Source organism: Vulpes vulpes, chromosome 14 (genome assembly GCF_048418805.1).
Source record: "Vulpes vulpes isolate BD-2025 chromosome 14, VulVul3, whole genome shotgun sequence".
Taxonomy (NCBI): domain Eukaryota; kingdom Metazoa; phylum Chordata; class Mammalia; order Carnivora; family Canidae; genus Vulpes; species Vulpes vulpes.
This window is the reverse complement of record NC_132793.1, coordinates 100,041,557-100,061,875: the sequence shown is the minus strand read 5'-3', so window position 1 is coordinate 100,061,875 and position 20,319 is coordinate 100,041,557. Positions and strand designations below refer to the sequence as shown.

General features: G+C 50.5%; 1 protein-coding gene across 3 annotated transcripts in view; it reads right to left on the bottom strand.

The window, feature by feature from the left end:
• The window catches only part of ACAN (aggrecan), a 62,279-nt gene that overhangs the window by 20,610 nt on the left and 21,350 nt on the right, over positions 1–20,319 (bottom strand). For all 3 annotated transcript variants that reach the window (XM_072737296.1, XM_072737297.1, XM_072737298.1), the window contains exons 2-11: positions 16,627–16,703; positions 13,826–14,209; positions 12,754–12,928; positions 10,996–11,123; positions 9,136–9,429; positions 7,404–7,835; positions 4,511–4,685; positions 3,809–3,936; positions 2,501–2,794; positions 497–709 (exon numbers count right to left, since the gene is read on the bottom strand). In XM_072737296.1, coding sequence (XP_072593397.1) covers positions 497–709; positions 2,501–2,794; positions 3,809–3,936; positions 4,511–4,685; positions 7,404–7,835; positions 9,136–9,429; positions 10,996–11,123; positions 12,754–12,928; positions 13,826–14,209; positions 16,627–16,696 — 2,293 coding nt within the window. In that variant the 5' untranslated portion in view covers positions 16,697–16,703. The remainder of the gene's footprint in view (positions 1–496; positions 710–2,500; positions 2,795–3,808; positions 3,937–4,510; positions 4,686–7,403; positions 7,836–9,135; positions 9,430–10,995; positions 11,124–12,753; positions 12,929–13,825; positions 14,210–16,626; positions 16,704–20,319) is intronic.

Genomic DNA, 20,319 nt, shown 5'->3' with positions numbered 1-20,319 from the left:
CAGGATAGATGGGGCTGGAAGAGCTGGTTGGGGATGCCTGGCCCAAAAGAGGACATAGAAGGAGGAGTGAAGCAAGGAGACAGGTCATACTTCCAACTACCCCTTTCCCCTTTCCCCTCTATTGAAGATCTTCCTAAAGAGAGATTTTAAAAGGTTAGAGGGTAACGGTGTAAATGTAGGAAGATAGAATGAGAGCCCTCTGATTGGCTCAGTGATGGGCACTGCAGTGTGAAATGAGAGAAAGAAAAAGATGGGTACAGTGAGTTGGGGAGTGCAGAGAGAGAGAGGGAGAGAGAGAGAGAGAGATGTGTTTTGTGAACAAAGGTGTCCTTCTTTCACTTGGCGGTTGTCCTAGAGGCCAGTTGAGGTGGCTGACACTGTCCACGGCAGCACATCCAGCTAGTGTCAGGGCTGGCAAGACAGAGCTCCCTTGTGGCATACCCTAGGCAGATAGGACAGACTTCAGGACATGCCCCAGAGACCTAGCTGCACAGACCTGGCAGTGGGGAAGTGCCCGCTGGGCTGTAGGCTGGTTCCCATTCCGTCTGGTTTTCAGGCTCAATGGTGAAGTCCAGGATTGCAGTTGTCTCCTCCCCCATGGGGACAGCAGCCACACCAGGCCCCACCTGGGTAGCGATCCAGTCCTCCACTACAGAGGGGGTGGGTGTGCCACCTTCCTCTTCTCCTGGAGAGGGTACTGCTGAGACACCTAAAAAGAGGTAGGCTGTGAGCATTCCTTCCTGCCAGTGACCCATCCCAGGCCCTTCTGCAGGGGGACTAGGGGATTTTGAGGGGTATCAGACTGGTGCAAAAACCTTGCTGGACCTCAACCCCTGCCCCTTCCAAGCTTAGTGAGATGGCTCTCATCTTCCTCAATGAGGGTTGATTGCCTCACTTGCACAATACTGATATGCACACGCCATCAGCACACACACATTATTTCAGGGTGGTCCCGGATCTTCCTTCTGCAGAATGTATTACATATGTCAGGCATTGTTTAAAGGTGTTATGTAAATTAAATCATTTTATCCCATAACAACCTTATGACACAGATACTATGATTTCATTTGCAGATAGGAAAACTAAGGCACAGAGTTAAATGACTTGCCCAGGGTCAGTGGCTTATAGTGGCAGATCTAGTCTCCAAACGCAAGCATCTGGTGCCAGACTCTGCTCTCAACTATGGCATGATGCTGCTTTTCTTGGGGACAGAAATTATGTACCAAGCGTGTCTGGGTCAAATATAGGAGGCTGCTATTTAAAATCCATGAAGTCATCCTGGCACTGGAGGGTGAAGGCAGGATTTATTGAAGGTGGGTAACTGGATTTAGGGGAAAACCAGCAGGTGGGCTCTGAGGGTCGGGGGATAGTGAGAGTGCATGGCTAAGAATGTACTGGGAGGCTAACTGGTTTGGCTTCTGCTGTCCAGAGCAGGGAGAGTGATACTGGCCAGGAGCCTCAACACATCCTCTGGGAGGGGTTTGGCTTTCTTGAGGCTGGCGGAGTGGGGCTGAGCTTCCTTTGAATTGGGTTTTAAAAGGTGACCCTGGAAGTCTGAGAAGCTGGGGACAGCTCAGGTTTTATTTTTTGTTAACTTTGTTTTGAAATAACTATACATTTGCAGGAAGTTAGAAAGACACTCAGTTTTGATGTATCATATATAAAACATGGCACAAGCCGTGACTACAATCTATATTCCAGCAGATGAAGACCTAAGGATCTCATCTGGTCAGAGCCCAGCACGGCCTTGGCTATGCCCTAGCCACACCCCCTGGTCTGTTTGATGACATCACTCTCAGAACTCTGACAGGTAATGAGGATTGACTGATGTGACAAGGTCCTCAGCGTGGGTCAATTAAAAACCTGAATTTCTGGTGCTTAGCAAAGAGTCATAGAATACTTTGACTCAACTCACCACAAACATATTTACAAGCAGGAGAAAATTTGGCAAGGGTGTACACATGAAAACAGTATATATGTATGTGTGTGTGTGTTATTTTTATTTTTATTTTTTGTGTGTGTGTGTGTTATGTTTAATATTAAGGCTAACATTACCGAGAATTTACTATGTCCCAGGCACAATGCCAAGTGTTTTGTATGTTACCCCAGTTGATCTGCAGAGCAACTCTTTGAGGTAGAAATTATTATATCACTATTTTATAGATGAAGCAGAGGAACAGAGAGGTTAAGTAACTTGTCCTGGGTTATACAGCTACTAAGCAGCAGAACTATAATTAAAATTCAGGTCTGCCTGATTTGAGAGCCCCAGTTCTCACTCATTTCTCTCTGCTTGTCTCTGGGAACCTTTAGAAGGATGCACTTGCTTTGGGGTCAATGGCTAAGGTCATGCTAGCTCCAAAGCTGCCCCTGCCCCAGAGGGGCTGACTTTTTCCTCCTTGTTCTGATAGATGGGGATAGTGGACAGGAGCCAGAAAGGGTGAACCCAGAGGAGACATGCCCCAGCCTGAAGGGAGGCTGGAGGAGAGGGGAGAACACATACCTCGGAAGCAGAAGGCATGGTGCCGGGACAGCGGGTCTGGGAGGCCTGTCTGGTTGGGGTAGAGGTAGACAGTTCTCACGCCTGGCTTGTCTCCACCGCAGGAGGGCCTCGGGGTCACAATGGGGTAACGGAGGCTGCCATCTGATAGCCAGCCGGCATAGCACTTGTCCAGGCCTTGGCTCCAGGCAGCATAGAGCTGGCCCGTGGAGGCCAGGGTGGCGTTATGAGATTCGCAGAATGCCAGGGCTTCCTGGAAGGTGAACTGCTCCAGGCGTGTGATGAAGAACACCTCCCCTGGGGGCAGAAGCAGGTGGTAGGTGTGACCCTCTTGCCTACAGCCAAAGCAGCCTCTGCGCACCAGGGGCAGGGGGTGGGGTGCAGGACAACTGAATTGAGACCAGTTGGTCACTCTACGTGGAAGCAACCTTCCCTCCTTCCCTCTTCTCTAGATTGTCTGGTTGGCAGATTGTCGGCACCCTCCCTCTAACCCTCCCGCCCCCCCGTGCTCCCCTATACCACAGCACTGAAGCACAGAGCATCTATATGCTGCGGGCCTGCAGTCCCCCATCCCCACCCCTGGGAGCTTATCGAGGGGAGAGTGGGTCCTGTAGCCACTCCTGTGGTTTGGATCCCCACATCCAGAATGGTTCCCAGGTGCCTGACTGATTTGGGGGAAGGAAGTTCACATTTACTGAATACCTGTTTGTACCAGAAACTTCTCATATGTATCTCATTTAATGTTCACAAGAGTCTCTGATATGCACACAATCAGCTCATATTTTATAGATGAGGATACTAAGGCCCAGAATGGTTAGGTAACTTGCTCCAGGTCCCAAAACAAGTGAGTGGGTATACTGAAATCTTTCCAGAACACCAGCATTTCCAAAATTTGGTTCACCAGGATAGTAATTTGGTGACTATAATTGAAATTAAAAGAAATGAGATGAAACAAAATAAAAGGCCTGTGGTTAAGGTTAAACAGCGTTAAAGAGGCTTTCTACTGCAGGACTTCTCAGAGCCTTTGATTTGTTCCTGGCCATCAGGACTCTCCATGAGGCAGATGGCGTATGTAGCATTTATTTGTAGTAAGTAAAGACTCATTTATCAGCAGAACTCATTGGTTTTTTAAGGAACCGATGCTTGCTTGCAGTGCTGGGGGAACCCACAGGAACCATGCAGGAGGAAGAAAAGGAGCTTGATCTGAGACAGGGCCTAGGCCGGCCTTTCTCAAACAGGAACAGAACTGGGTAGATGGTAATTCCCCCTCCTTTTTGTATCTCCCCCAAAATTCGAGAATGTGGCCCATACCCTCAAGCTTGTCCACATAGCAGTAGACATCGTAGGTTTCTGATGGTGGCCGCACACCATAGGTCCTGACCCCTGGGCTGCTGTCCTTGTCACCCACACACGGGGTCCGTGGGCTCACAATGGGGTATCTGCAATGGAGGACAGGAGGGACACATGAAGGCCTATTCCAGGGGTTGGGGGACACAGGGCCCAGGCAGAGGCTGGCAGGTCTCTCGGAGGCTCAAGCAAGGTGTATCTTCAGTTGTCTGGTGGGATTCACACCGGAAGGGAGGTTCTCATGCAATAAGCGACCTATGTGGCTGGGGGAAGGGTCTGGAAGCCCCTAGGGGATTCTTGGCTTCAGAAGAGAGCTCTTTATATGAAAGGGCACTGGGTCAAGCTGGAGGGGATGAGGGCAGGGGCCTTTGAGATTCTCCCTCTCTGTCTCTTGGGGGTAAATGACCAAGGACTTAATGTCACCTGGAGCCCTTCCCTACTAGCTCAGAATATGCTTGGTTCTGGGCGGGGGGGGGGGGGGGGGGGGGGGGGGGGGGTGGCGGGTAATTAGAGGAGTAGCCATGGAGTCATTAATTACTGCATAGTGTAGCCGGTGCCTGCTCTGCTGGGTGCGTGACGGGTTCTGGCTCCCCAAGCCCAACCTCTCATGGTTGGCTTTGGGCTGGCAGGGGTTGGGGGTGGGGTGGGGGGTGGCTCGTCCTTCACCTGACAGTCTGGTCCTGCAGCCAACCAGCATCACATTGTTCGTAGCCAGCTTCATAGGCAGCCTGGAGCTGCTCAGGAGAGGCGATGACAGCCCCAGTGCGTAGGCAGGCCTGCTGAGCCTCCTCAAAGGTCAGTGAGTAGCGGGCGGAGCCTGGGCGGTAGTGGAACACAACCCCTGGGTGGGGAGGAGAGGAAGAGAAGGAAAGACAAGGTAAGCTCAGGGCATGGACTGGATAGCACAATGCAGGTGCCCGTGGGGCATGGTTCTTTGGCTTTGAGGGCAGTGAGAGAGACCTGGGAATGACTTCAGGGAATGACTTCCCTTCATCCCCTCCTTCCTTTCCTACTTCCATTCCTATTCTCAACCAACCTGGTTCCCTCTGCTTATTCAAGCTGTTTCTGAAATCCATCTCCCTGAAAGAGCCTTTGAGGACTCTTCTGCCCTGGGTGTCCCCAACTCTCCTCTTTGGGCTCCTCACTTCTAGGCTGCTCATTTGTTCCTTTACTCCTTAAAACAAATGCATTTTTTCTCATGATAAAAAGAATGTGCATTCATTACAGAACATTAGGAAAATACAGAAAATGCTAAGGAATACATCAAACAATGACTGGAATTTCTTCCACCTGGCCCAGGGCCCCTGGGGGTGGGGGTGGGGGGTTGCCCTGAGAGTGTCTGCCAGAGTTTTAATGGGTGTGCCCTGGACACATTCTGGGATGTGGCCTTGTAGCATTTACCAAGTTCTCAAAGGGTTAGAGCCCTTCCTTGAGCTGCCCACTTACTCTGCCTCTCTTGTATTTGGCTACATACACATTTGTTTCTATTTCTGACACTTCCCTGGGTGATTGGCCAGGTTATGTCACAGCTTCATATCCCTGTTCTGATACTGTCCCAAATCCCTTATCCTGTCCTGTAGCAGATGCTCATCTGTTCATTGGCACCTTCCCACATGGTGCCAGTGGCACTCTTTCCAGTCCTGGGCTAACCCTGGGACCCAGCCATCACAGGTGTTACCCCAAAACTTCCCCAACACATTGTATTTGGCAATTCAGTCTGAAATTCCACTTGGTGGCATCATGGATGTGATGGTGGATGGCAGTGTCCACTTGCTCTTCCCCCAGAAGAGGGCACCACCAAGGCCCTTATGAGAGCCACCCCAGAATGTCCTTCCTTTTCTTGGATTGGAGTCTGGGGAACAGCTGGGCTCTCTGGGACATGACATCCTGAGCCCCAGACCTTGAGTAAATCCCTGGAACACCCCTATCCTAGAACAGGGCCTGGCAAGCATTTTCTGGAAAGAGCCAGCCAGGACAGATTTTAGCCTTGGTGGGCTCAATGGTTTCTGTCACAGCTATTCAACTCTGCCGTGACAGCCCTAAATGAGCCACAGACAGCGCATTGACAAGCCAGTGTGGCTTTGTTCCAATCAAACTTTATTTGTGGACACTGACTCTTGAATTTTACGTAATTTTCATTATATGTCACAAAATATTATTCTTACTTTGACTTCGTCTGCTAACTATTCATTTATTTTTTTAAAGATTCTATTTATTTATTCATGAGAGACACACAGAGAGAGAGGCAGAGGCATAGGCAGAGGGAGAAGCAGGCTCCCTGCAGGGAGCCCGATGTGGGACTCAATCCCAGGACTCTGGGATAATGCCCAGAAGCCCCTATTTGCCAATTATTTAAAATTGCTGAGTGAAATAAGTCAATCAGAGAAGGACAAACATTATATGGTCTCATTCATTTGGGGAATATAAAAAATAGTGAAAGGGAATAAAGGGGAAAGGAGAAAAAATGAGTGGGGAATATCAGAAAGGGAGACGGAACATGAGGGACTCCTAACTCTGGGAAACGAACTAGGGGTGGTGGAAGGGGAGGTGGGCGGGGGGTGGGGGTGACTGGGTGACGGGCACTGAGGTGGACACTTGATGGGATGAGCACTGGGTGTTATTCTATATGTTGGCAAATTGAACAACAATAAAAAATAAATTTATTTAAAAAAATAAAATAAAATTGTAAAATTGGGCAGCCCTGGTGGCTTAGCAGTTTAGCGCCACCTTCAGCCCAGGGTGTGATCCTGGAGACCGGGGATCCAGTCCCACCTCGGACTCTCTGCATGGAGCCTGCTTCTCCCTCTGCCTGTCATTCTCTCTCTCCATTTCTCTGATAAATAAATAAAATCTTAAAAAAAAAAACCCTGTAAAACTACCCTTAGTTCGTGGGCCATATAAAAACAGGTGGCAATGGGGCACTTGGGTGGCTCAGTGGTTGAGCATCTGCCTTTGGCTCAGTTTGTGATCCAGGGGTCCTGGAATTGAGTTCTGCATCGAGCTCCCTGCAGGGAGTCTGCTTCTGCCTCTGTCTATGTCTCTGCCTCTCTCTCTCTCTGTGTCTCTTATGAATAAATAAATAAATAAATAAATAAAATTAAAAGAAAACAAAACAAGTGGCAAGCCGATATGGCTGTCAGAGCTTGGTTTGCTGACCCCTGTCCTGGAAGGTTAGCTCAGTAAGAAGCCCCAGGGTCACCTCACATAGCAGTTCTCAAGTGGCCTCTGTCCTGTGGCAGTGACTGATGTGATGGGGGATGGGGCCTGGACCAAAGAGCCCCAGTTCTTTCCTCCACTTCACCTAGACCCATGTGGCATCTTTACTGGTTTGATGTCTACTCTGGTTTCCACCTAGGACTTCGTTTGAAGAAAATGCTTTGTGGCAAAGGAGCATGGAGATCACTGTCTGGCCCACCCCCTTGTTTTATAAGCAAGGAGAACTGAGTATGAGAGAAGAAATATTTGGCCCAGGTCTCAGGCTAAGTTAAAGGTATGGATCCTTACTTCTTTCTATGTGGCCCCCAACCCCCATGCAGCCCCCCGAGGGGCGGGCACTTACCCCCCGGCAATCGTGGCTGCCCGGGCACCTCGGTCGCGCCTGGGACTGCAGTCACCTGCACGACATGGTCCTCACTGGTGAAGGCGGTAAAGGCTGGGCCAGGTGTGGACTCCTCAGGAACACCCCAGGGCCTGGTGGCCTCTCCAGTCCTGTTCTCGGCCTCAGGGAAAGCAGTGACCCCTACATCGGTGGCGAAAGTGAAGGGCTTCTCGGGCTCCGGGACAAATGTGAAAGGCTCCTCAGGCTCCGGGGCAGTGGGGGAGAGGTCAAAGATGGGTTTCACAGTGAGGATCACGTTGCCTCGGGCTTCACCCTCAGTAATGTTTCGGGGCAGGGGCAGCTCCACATCAGGCCAGGTCACTGTCTGGATGGTGATGTCCTCCTCACCACCCACCCCAAAGAAGTTTTCTGGGATGTCCACAAAGTCTTCACCTGGGGTAGGGGAAAAGATAACTTTAGTGGCTCAACCTGGGGCTGGCTTGAGGCAGATGGGCATCAGATCCACCTCCTTCCCTGCCGGGGATGGAAAGCACCTACTGTGTGCCTGGCCGGGCCCATTGCAGGTGGCCTCAACTATGCCGTAGAGTACTCATTCTAGAAGGCCTCAGTTCCCATGTTGCAAAATAGTGCAAAGTCATCATAGCATGACATATTGACCAAGCGGCTCACAGCTTATATAACTAACCAGTCTGGCTCCAACATCCCCTCTTGATCAATGCCCACCGCCTCCCTACCTATCTTCTGGGTTCTGAAGTTGTAACTAGCCAGCAGGACAGCATAAATCAGTTACAAAGTAGAATTGAAAAATCCTGTGAAAGATGTGGGAGCCCATGACATGGATGAAAGTGACATAAGGTCATTGCCTGCCTCGGTCATGAGTGAATGAGGGTCTGGCAGGCACATTTTAATAATTTTAAGTCAATAATTTAAGAAAGAGGAAACCCACAAGTGTGCTACCACTTCAAAAAGCCTGGTTAGGATATTGAAAGGTTAAGAGAGGCTTTGAGGAAAATCCTCATTACTTTTGCAAAAGCACCCCTCTTCATGTAAAGTCACTCTGTGAGAGCCAAACATGAAGTCAGCTAGGCCATTGGGCTGTCACCAATTTTGTCACAAATGTGATGCAGCTCCCTATGACCCATATTTTCCTCTAAAAATCAGCATGTAATTGTAATTATAACCTGAACTGTGTAAAATAGAAGATAAAAATCTTATTTTTAAAAGTTGTAATCTAAATTTTCAAAATAAGTTGCTGGTCAAAACTGCTCCCCCCCCACCACTCTCCCCACCACACTGACTCTTTTCAATAACAACACGGCCCTTCTTTTAAGCACACTGGATTCAAGAGGATGGGTAACAGTGCCCACCTGGGTGGGGCATGGTTTCGCATCAGGGCCCTGCCACCTGCCCCTCAGATGGAGGGGGACATGGAGGCTTTCCCCGGTTGCACAGTCGCATGTGGCAGAGCTGTGATTCAAACCTGAGCAAACACAGACTCTAAAGCTCATGCTTTTAACCCTATTCTGAGCAGACGAGATGGGCTGGATCCTGCCCCTACAGTGCTGCTACCTTAGCTCTTCTAGGAGCTAGTGAAAACAAGGGCTGCTGAGACATGGGGTTCAGCTACCCTGAGGCCCCTTGAGGGGGTAGAAACCAACCCCCATTCTAAGCTCCCCTCCTCTGGGCCCCAATTTCCGTGGTGCTACGCCTGCCCCCTGGCTCCTGCCCCCACCTGTGTAGCAGATGGCGTCATAGCGGGATGAGGGGTCCGGGTAGCCTGTCTGGTTGGCGTGCAGGTAGACGGTCCGCACGCCTAGGAGGTTGCCTCCGCAGTTGGGCCGGGCCTTGGAGATGGGGTAGCGCACACTGCGGTCAGCCAGCCAGCCGGCACTGCACATGTCCATGCCGCCCTGCCAGGCCAGGTAGAGCTGGCCCGTGGTGGCCAGCCGGGCGCCCAGCCGCCGGCACTCGTTGGCTGCCTCTTGGAAGGTGAACTTCTCCGGAGATGTCGCATAGAAGACCTCACCTGCGAAAGACATGGCCACAGGGTGAGGACCTCCATCCCCACTCCTGCTGTGCATCCCCAGCGAATCCACAGGGTTCCTAGGTTCCATACTCCTCCAAAGCATCCTGGGTCATGCCCTGCTGTGAAACATGCCCTCTCCCAGGGCATCTTTCCATCTTTCCTATGTGTTAAGCATTGCCCACACAAGCAATCCTTTAAAAAGATTCAAATTATGATGGGAAGAGCAGGCATTAGACTTCGACGTTCAGAGCAGTGGTTCCCAAAACAGGGTCTCTAGGCCCTGAAGTGTCCATAAGGGCATAGTGGGGGCTTGCGAACTCTTTGTACTGTTTCCAAAACCTAAGAAGGGTGTATGGGGGGTAGGGGTGGGTGGTGGGCATCTGTTCCTGGGGAAGGCACTGGCTGTCCTTGCTTAGTGGCAACTCTGATTGGTCATGTCTTTGGTTAGTCAAGAGTGGGAACACAAATACTTGCTGCTTAAAAGGCTCTGGGCCCAGGGGTGAGAATCAGGAAAGGGAGCCTGGGGGTGAGAAAGCAGGGGGAATGTACCTGCCTCAGAATGAGCCAGGTTGTCAGGTCTTATCCCCAGCCAGGGGGCGGGGGGGGGGGGGGGGGGGGGGCGGAGCTGTGAACTTAGGTGGGGGTGGGGGCTGAGGCAGCAGAGCCTGGAATGTCAAAAGAGGTGATGGGTGCCAATGGGAAAAGGGGCGTCACCCACATGCCTGGGTAACTGGAGAAGCTCTGCTTGGACCAAAATTACCACCCTTTACAAAGCAGAGAAAGACTTCCTTCTTGCTACTGCCGGGGCTCTCCAGAAAAGCCCATTGGGCCAGACTGGATGGTGCTGGGGGCTGGAAGGAGGGAAGCCAGAGAGGGTGCTAGGGCAGCCAGCTCTCCTGGAAACTACATTTCTTTTCTTTTCTTTTAAAAGATTTTATTATTTATCTGACAGAGAGAGAGAGAGAGCAAGAGAGCACAAGCAGGGGAGCAGCAGGCAGAAGGAAAGGGAGAAGCAGGCTCCCCGCTGAGCAGGGAGCTCTTTGTGGTGTCCAATACCAGGACCCTGGGATCATGACCTCAGCCAAAGGCAGACACTTAACCAACTGAGCCACCCAGGTGCCCCAGAACTCCATTTCTGATGGGCCCACCCTGGAGTGGCCTGGAATGTCCTCTGTGAGGGTGACAAGACTGGCCTGGGCTTTACTGGTACAGTGAACCTCGGGAGAGTGATGGGCTGGTCAGAGCAGCTGGGGATTCTGGCTGGGAGGGGCAGTCCCAGTCCAGAAACAGAGATAGTCTTGGGCCAAGCAGTCATGCCAGACAGTTGGCAGGTGCCCATGGCTACTGAGGCCCTTCCCAAAGTGGAGAGTGAGGGATCTGTGGGCCCCTTCCTTCTCCCACCCTCCCTCCCCCACCCTCTCTGGGCATGGCAGAGAGGGTAGGTCTGGTGTGTGCTGCCCTGAGTTAGTGCTCTGCCCCGGAGAAGGCCCATGTGATCCCTGGTATCTGTTGGGGGAAGGGGACAGGCAAGGGTCCTGGGAATGGGGGGGGGGGGCAGGACCTCACCCTCCATCTCCTCAGCGAAGCAGTACACATCATAAGTCTCATTGGTGTCTCGGATGCCATAGGTCCTCACGCCTGGGAACTCATCCTTGTCTCCATAGCAGCCTTCTCTCGGGGTGTGGATGGGGTACCTGTCAGGAACCCAGAGTGGGCGTCAGGGGACAGAAAAGAACAGAAGGGGCCTGTGGTCTGTGCCCTTGTATCCTCCTCCCATGTGGGAGGAAACAGTGACTCATGGACACATTTGCCAGTATCTGCCCTGGATACACACACAATTTATTTTTACACCTTTTCCTGTACTTCATTGAGATAAATGTTACCACAGTTATAGGTGATTTACAGGCAGCTCCCTTTACCGAATACTTATCAATACCAAACATGTTCTATCCCAGGCCTGCAAACCTTTTCTGCAGAAAAGCCAGATAGTAAATATTTTAGGTCTTGCAGCTCCTAGGGTCTCATCTTGACCCCTCAACTTTGCCACTGTAGTGTGAAGCAGCCACAGAGTTCCCACACAACTTTACATAAGGAAACAAGGGTGGGTTGGATTTGGCCCGTGGGCCGTCATTTGCTGACTATCATTTGAATCTCATGTCAACCTAATGAGGCAAGTGCTATAAACACTCCATTTTAACCTGGAAGAAACAGGGGTGGGGTGGGGGTGGGACCAGAGACTTAAGCAATTTGTCCAAGGTCACACAGCTCTTTCTGTGTGGGTTTGATGTGGGTCTTGCATTCCTCTAGGCTGCTGTCTCATTTTGTTTTCCTCTTGGTAGCTTTTGTGTTCTAAGATCTCAAAGATCTATCCCAGGATTGTAAAGATATTTTCCTTTGTTTTCTTCCAGAGGTTTTGCACTTCTGGCTTTTCCGTTCAGAGTTCTCTCCACCCTGAAGCAATGTCTCATCTTGCCTTAACAGGTTCTCTCTCATGGGCTGAGATCCCTTGAGGGCAGAGCGCTATCTGTCCTTTTGGGTTACCCATCCCTCAGCAGCTGCACTCAGGGAAAAAGATGACAAAAAGCTAAATTTATGTATGTCTTGCCTTGCCTATTAAAAAACAAAACAACAAAAAAAACCGCAGTTTACATAAAAATACACAAAGCACCAAACTTTCAGGAAACAGTGAAGAAACCATGGCAAAGGAGAACATGGGCAGGAAGAGTAATGATGTGTAATTTGCACAGAGAACAGCTCACAGAGGGCAAAGTTGCTAGGAGCTCTCACTCTGCTGCAGGGCAGAGTAACAAGGATTTGGACAGGTCATGGGGTGCCATGTCATTTCTATAAGCAGAGACACCAGACACTCCAGAATGTGTCCTAGCCCCAGGGGAGCTCCCGCCTGAGCATGTCTGAGATGGTCTGAGACAAGGGGCACATTTGCTTTATTGCTCAGGCTGCATCTTCAAATGAATACCATAAGCCCCCTTAAAAAAAAAAAAAAGTAAGGCACATAAAGGCCTTCTGTGTAAGTTCTGCATTATTTTAAAATTCCTATCAGCTAATAAAATTATTCTCACTGTAGCACTAAAGCTATCTAGAAAAGCACATGATCAATTTTTTGCTTGCTGAATTCCCGAAACATGAAACATTATTTTATCTTTCTTCATAGCACAACCGAACAATTCCAAATTGAATGTCTGTTTCTGAGCAATGATATGAGGATTGTTAGAGTTGGCTCAGGCATTACTCCAGCCCCAACCCACGCTGGCATCAACTCCATGCTGGCCGGGGTTATAGCCCAGCGCCCACCCAGGGGCTCACCTGACAGTCTGGTCGGCCAGCCAGCCGGCGTCACACTGATGAAAGCCGTCCTCATAGGCGGCCTGCAGCTGTTCGGGTGTAGCAATGATGGCACTGTTCTGCAGGCAGGCACGCTGTGCCCTGTCAAAGTCCAGCGTGTAGCGCGTGGAGATGGCTCTGTAATGGAACACAATGCCTGCAAGACATGTGTGGGTGGGAGAGCAGGTCAGGCACAGCCTCCTGTCATCAGTCCTTGAATAATTATGGCTATGGTCAAAGGGGCCTTAGGGACATCGGTCTGGGCTCTATCTGATACACAGATCTCCCCATAATTGCATGTGTTCCTTCTGCCTTCACTGAAACACCTCCAGTGACAGGGACCTCACTACCTCATAGAGTATCTTTTTTCAACATCTATGATAATCCTGATAATCATAAAGTTCTTTGAATTGAACTAAAATCTGCCTCCTTTTAATTTTTTCTTGGCACTTCCGGGCCCCATGTTTTTTTTTGGGGAAAGAGACACTTAAAGCCCCATGTATCCTCAGCCTGGGGCATCCTAATGGGAAACCCATCCTTAAGCCACCCATGGACACAACCACTCTCCTTGCACCATTGAGAGAAATGAACCAGGGAGGCTTCATCCCTTTGGCTTCTGGAACTGAGAATGGGGCTGGGATGGGAGGTGAGGGAGGTAAAGACATTTATCTGGACGAAGAGTCAGGAGACTGCTCTGGCTCACTTCCAGGAAAACTTCAGACAGATCACTTAACCTCAGTTTGCTTGTCTGTAAAGTGGGGATGATCGCAAGACCTACCAAATCATGGGATTGCTGCAAAGCACAAACACAAACTTTCATTTACATGTGACTGTGGCCAGGACGTGTTTAATTCCCTCAAAGTCCAGAGAGAATGGAAACACCAGCTCCAAGTTACAGAAACACAACTGAAGCTAAGTGACTTGACTCAGATGTGTGCAAGCTGGAGGGGGAGGAACTGGGCTTTGAAAACCAGCCTGCCTCAGCCCACTCTCGTGAGGCTACCATTCTGGTTCTTTTCCCAGGTAAAGCAGTGTCCCTGTGGGACGTTCTCACCTTTCACCACGACCTCCAGGGTAGCCTCACTGTCCTCAATGCCGTGCATAACCTCACAGCGATAGATCCCAGAGTCGTTGGAGCGCAGGTTCTGGATTTCCAAGGTGGCATCGCTGGGGATGGCCGGGTAGTTGGGTAGTGAGACTTTGTCTTGGTAAGCACTGTTGATCCTCACCTGCCCTTCAGTGGCTACCAGCAGCACCACCTCCTTCTCCTTGGTAATGCGGCTCCACTTGATTCTTGGGGCGAGGGGGGCGGTGGAGGGGGCGGTGGTCACAGGGTGCATGGGGTCGATGAAGTAGCAGGGGATGGTGAGGGAGCTCCCCAGGAGGACCCGCAAGGGGGACGGTTCGGGGATGCTGACACTCAGTGAGTTGTCTGGGTCTGTGGGGCAGGAACAGAACTGTTAGTGCCTGGAGAAGACCACCCAGCCTCCCTGTCAGTTCTTCTGGAAATGACCAGATCCCATGACCCTGTTTGTATTATGGCAGAGGGTTGTAGGGGGATACTCCTGTGCTATCCAGAATTCCCAGGAAGCTTTGCCACACCTTTTCCAGAGCAACATTTCTCAAGATCTCTGGTCTCTGTACCCCAAGACTGGAACTATGGAACCAGAAAGGAATTGCAGAGGACGTCGAGGACAACTTTAGAGCTAAGCCCCTCCACCCTGCCCCACTCTCTGTTTCTCAAACTCAGGTACCCCAGGAGATACCAAACCATAAGAGAAACAGGACCCATCTTCCTGAAGTGACGGCTTGACTCAAAGATTTTGGGAAAAAAATCATTTTATGGCAGGAAAAATTGTTATGAGGAAGAATAAACATATCCATACAATGTTTAAAGCTCAGATGCAAAACTACACAGACGTGTCCCACTTGAGGTCTGCTTTGGACTCCATCCTGGCTTTGCTGAAGGACAAGGCATTCTCTTCTGCTGTTGGGGAATTGAGGGCGGGGGAGCTGGTTGGAGAAGCATCAGAGAAGAGCAGATATTTATGTAAAAGGTCCCCAAAAAGTTAGACAAGGGTGGGGGTTGGGTGTGGTGTATGATTAGGTTCACAAAAAATCATGGATAGTATTGGTAGGGAAGATACAACGTCTTTACCAAATCCAGTTAGAAGGAAAAGATCTTCCTGGAACGGGAAAGAGACAGCTTTTGCAAAAATAGTTCCTTTCATGGTAAGTCACACACTTATGGGGACTCTTGTTCCAGGAGGGCTTACAGGTTGAAAATAAAAATGTTTCAGATATTTGTGGGTGGTAGATACCATGACAGGGCAAGGAACAGGGAGCCAAGAATGTTTGGGGGTCCAGCCCTAACCTTTTGATCACTACCAGGTCCTTCCACAAAAATCTCCCTCTGGATGCTCAGCCCTAGCCCCACAATACAGCATGGTTTTAGAGCTGGCAGTTCTCCGGTTCTCTGGGGAGAGCTAAAAGTGACTGTAGTGCCTAACCCTGAAGTTTTTAAAGCTCTCCACCAACCCTATGAACTGGGTTGCCTGTGTGGGCAAACCACCCAGGTTACAGCCAGGGGCTGGATATTTGTGGGTCCCAGAGCAAGGGTACAGATGGAGACCCATATATCCTATGTATAAATATTTAAAAGTTATAAATCAAGTCCACAAAATGTTAAATAAAATATGTTCTATCTTCCTATTCAACAATGATACCTTTCAATGAAAAGCCAGATTCAAATTTAGAAGTCTTGGATTCCTTAGAGTTTTGCATTGGGCTATGGTGGTCAAGCAGGAGGCTGTCTTTCTCTCTGCCAGTTTTCTGGACTGGGAGGGGTCTGGGCTTATCCCAGGCCTCACACCTCAGCTCTGTCCACACCACATACAAACAGCCACCCCTGGACTTTTCTCTCAGGCCTGAGATGGCTCTCATCAAGGGCATGGTCCCCCTGCTCTAGGAGGATGGGCCCAGAGGAGAGACCTATGTGGCCTTGAAAGTGGCTTGGGTCCACTTGGGCAGGGAATTTTGGGCATCCTGGCTATCCGGTGGGGTCTAAAGGGTGAGCATAGATCTGTGTGGACATGTCTCATTGGGCCTAGAGACTCCTCATCGTTTAAAGAGTACTGGGGCAGGAGGAAGGCCAGAGGGAAGTCTCTAAAAGTGAAGAGCAGGGGCCTCTCTTGCCTCACTCTAAGGGAGATACAGCTCACCTTGGGGCAAACCCATCCTGCAGTCACTGGATAGTTTGTTCATTTGGTTTAGGGCTTGATATTCAGAAACCTACTTTATGCCTACCATATGCAAGACACCATGCAGGGTCTTCCCAAGGATGGCTTGCCAAGAAAAACAAAGCCCTGTGTGATTTGTTGGGGCCTTCTTTTCATTTCTCAAGGAATTTCCTCATCTTTGGTGTTCCAGCTGATCCTCTCTTGGCAGCTTTTCCTCTTTGGGCTTGTCTATAATCCTGCCCCAGCCCCAAGCTTGGTGTGTGGCAGTTTTGGATAAGATGCACAGAGGGAGGATTGGGAAGATGGGCACCTGCCAGGAGCTCTCCCCCTCAGCTGTCCATCCTAGAGGGCCGTCGGGAGCAGTATTACCTGAACAAGGGCCCCCGGACACGTGTGTGTGTGTGTGTGTGTGTGTGTGTGTGTGTGTGTTCACATGCACAGGCACTCTCTTCTTGTGGTCAGATCTGCCTTGGATAGAGAAGGGGCAGGCAGGGCCAGGAGAGGGGAGATTATAACCTCAGAAGTAGCAGCACTAAGTTCAGGCAGGACCCATTTACCCAGAATCCAGTTTTCTGTGTCCGCTGGCTACATGAGACATGCATGGGAGTGTCCTTACCTGAAGCTTCTAGTGAGCTGGCTGCTGTGATGACCCTCAGAGTCACAAACACCAAAAGTAAAGTGGTCATAGTTCACCTGGAAGAAGGGAGGCAGAGGTGTTAGTTGGAGGTTCAGATACAGTGAGGCTGAGGGTCACATGACATGTGACATAAGGTGATCAATTCTATGTGCAAGTTGCTAAAATTGCATCAAGATAAAGAGGCTGCATGTAGTTCTGGGGTTGTCTTCTCCAAGAATCCTCTCTTCACAAAGCTTTCACAGATTTCTTAGTTTAATTAACCGTGTTAGGCCAGAAACCTCCTCCTGTCTCTTTTAGGGTGCTTCCCATCTTCTAACCCGAAAAGGCTCATTCTGAAGGATCCATCCTGTGATGGTTGGTTTTGTGTTGACTTGACTGGGCCCTGGGTGCTCAGATATTTGTTCAAACACTATTCTGGGTGCGTCTGTGAGAGTGTTTTTGGATGAGGTGAATATTTAAGTTGGTAGACTAACTAGAGCAGATTGCCCTGATGATGTGGGTGGGCCTCATCCTATCAGTTGAAGGCATAAATAAAACAAAAAGACTAAACCTCCCTCGAGAGAGAAAATTCCTCCTGCCTGATGACCTTAAAACTGCCTTCTGATTTGAACTGAAACATTGGCTCTTCCTAGGTCTTGAGTCTTCAGACTCAGGTTGGAACTACACTGCTCCTTGGAGAGGAGGGAGGCAGAGGGATTGAAGACTAGGAACTAAAGACAAGCATGGGGCTTTGGGAGTGGTGCTCCTGGGGGTTTCCAGCTGTGTCAGAGTCTGACGGCCCAGCAGGTGTCGCTGTTGGCTTAGTCACCAACAGCTGGGGGGCTCCAGTCCCAGGAATGCTCAGTGGAGCGGTGGGCGGGGCCTGGGACTTCGGGGGGAACTCTTTTGGGTGACCTGGCCTGTTGTTTTGAGTGACCTTTCTTTCCATCGCTGCCATTCATGCCACATACATTGGTCACCTGAGAGAAGTAGGGCTGGCTGTGTGGGCCCTGCTGGGGGGACAGAGACGAATGCATGAGGCATGTTTCCCTCACATCATAGGAAGTCTGAAAAATACCAAAGACCTAACAAGCAGTCACTTTGCTTCTCCTTAAGTCTTCTTCGATGCTGCCTGATGCTGCCTTCAAACAGCGATCTCTGGGGTTCCAGGGCCTGGCACGGAGGGGCCACTGAGTTGTGGCACTCTTGTTCAGACCCAGTGGGACCAGTCACAGGAAGGAGTCCTCTAGAGGCTAAAAGGGTGAGGCATTCCCTCCAGTCTGGGGAGGGGGCTAGACTGGTGGGCTCCTCTCTTCCCAGAGCCTCAGCGATACCATGTCCAGACACAGGGCCTGCCTGTTTCTTCCCTCGGAACACGTTCCACTGGGAAGTTTTGGGTATGTTTTTGGAGGTGTGTTTCTTCCCAAACTCTGTGAACAAGCCCCACATTGTCTGGGATGCAGTGCCTCTCTGTGGGGCTTGGGCCTGCTCTGTTTTTCTCCCTGGCCTCCACCAGGAATGGAAAGGGCAGGGGTTTAGGATAGGTAGGGGGGTACTGGGCAGAGAAGCTAATTTTATTTCTTCTTCTTTTTTTAAGACAAACTTTGGGATAGAAACATTGCAATAAATATGCTCTTGTGTTTGTATTTTCTCAGCTGTAAAGAAAATAGGGAGAAATCCCATTCTGTCCAGCTTCCAAGTGTCTCCAGGACTCACTGAGTCTTTCATGGGAGGGGATGGACCTTGCCAGCCTGTTGACAGGGAGGCCTTTCTCCATGGGAAGCATGGCGAGGTGGTGGCAAGGGGATGGTGGCAGAGGAAAGGGACAGGGGTGTCTGAAATGAAGTGAAAACAGGAGTTTAGGGGAGCAGGAATCGGGTGCTGGATGAAGACTGGGGTTGAGGGGTTCTGAGTGTGGTTGGGTTGGTCACCAAGGAAATGGCTTTCTCAGGAGAGAAGTACTAGGAGACCTGACCAGGGGAGAGTATGCTTAGTAGTGCTCTTGAACTAAGCAGGGTGTGTGTGTGAGTGTGTGTATGTGTATGCATATGTGTGCGTGGGCAAATGTGCGCGCCCCATAGTTGGAGATAGGGAAACCCTCTACCTCTTAATTAGCTAGACTCTGTCTCAGGGTTGCCGACCCGGCAGGGCTTTGGCCTCCTTTACTCCACCAAATTAGGAAACTGGATGGGCAGCTCACCCACTTGCCTTGAATTCCTCTTCCAGCAGCATACAGTGGAGACCCCTAGACCTGAGACCCCCACCCCTCAAACGGGAGACCCCTACTTCCAGTCCTGGCTCAGCCACCTACTACTTTAACAACCCCAGAACCCACCCCCATGGCTGTTTCAAGCCTGAGTGAGTGAGATCATGGGCCAGTCAGGTTCCCCTCTCCAGAGTGGGAACTGTGTTTCTGGTTTGGAAGCTGGCACAGGGTCTGGCACTCAGTAGGCATCCAGCCAGCCACTCCCCCTCACGTCCCTGGGGGCAAGACTGGAGGAGCCTCTCAAGATGTGTGGACTGGAAGAGGGTCCTGTGGCTGGGGTTTTACAGCCATGACCTCCCTGCCAGAGATCCTGTCCACGTGGCTGAGACAGGGGTCTGTAGTCTCTAACTGAATAGGAGGTGCCCATTCCTTCACAAGGTGGCTCATACCGTGGCTAGGTGGCTGGGATGGTGTTAGACATCCTTCAAGCTGGAGTTGGATGACCCAACCCATTATAATTTCCACCTCTGAGCTCCTCCTTCAAGAACCACACTAATGAGGTCCATTCCTCTTTTGAGGGACTCATGCCAGATCTTCAGGGGTCCCGCCTGCTCGACTGTCTGCTTTCTCCCACAGAGCTGTTCTGTTCCTTCAACTACTCCTCATGTACCTTCCAGATCTCACCTCCCTTCCTGGAGCCACAGAAGGCCAGAGCTTGAATAGACATTAGTGAATGTCAAGTTCAACTCCTTCATTTTACAGATCAAGAAACTAAGGCCCAAAGAGGTTAAGTGATTTGCTCAAGGCCACACAGTAAGTTGGAGATGAAGCCAGGACCAGAACTCAGTTCTAGAGCCCCAGTCATCATTGTCCCGTGTTTCCAGCTCAACACGTCTGTCTGATGCCTCTCCGTCTCCACAGCGCCCCCAGCAGAACGCCCAGCACAGAGAGAGGTCAATCAGGAAATACCTGCTGAGTGAATAAATGAACAAATGGAGGCTCAAGCACCCCAGGCCTCTGAGGAAGGAGAAGGGGTGCTAGAGGCTCACGTTTGTTGAGCGCCTATGAGGTGCACAACTCTTTGGGGTAGACCACTCCCATTCTGCATTCAATAAATCTGAGAGAGATACATACTGCATGCGTGTGATGTACATAGCCGGCATGCCAGTGACTTTGGGAAGGTCACAGCCCATGTGCAGCCCATGGGTGTAACAAGTAGGGCCTTCCCTTCCCAGGGCCCCAGGGAGAACCCGTAGGGTGCCAGAGCCAGCCTACACTGGCCGGTCAGAGATAACTTTAGATATCTCTTCCCAATTCCGTGTTCAGTGACGTCACATTGGTATCTTGAAATTGGTCACGATGGGACTATTTCCAGCACAGAAATGAGGAAAGACTACAAATGAGGGCTTTCATCTTTCTCTGCCTTTTTGGGAGTGGGCTTACCACCACACTACTGGAAGTAACAATACTTAATAAAGACTAAGGCT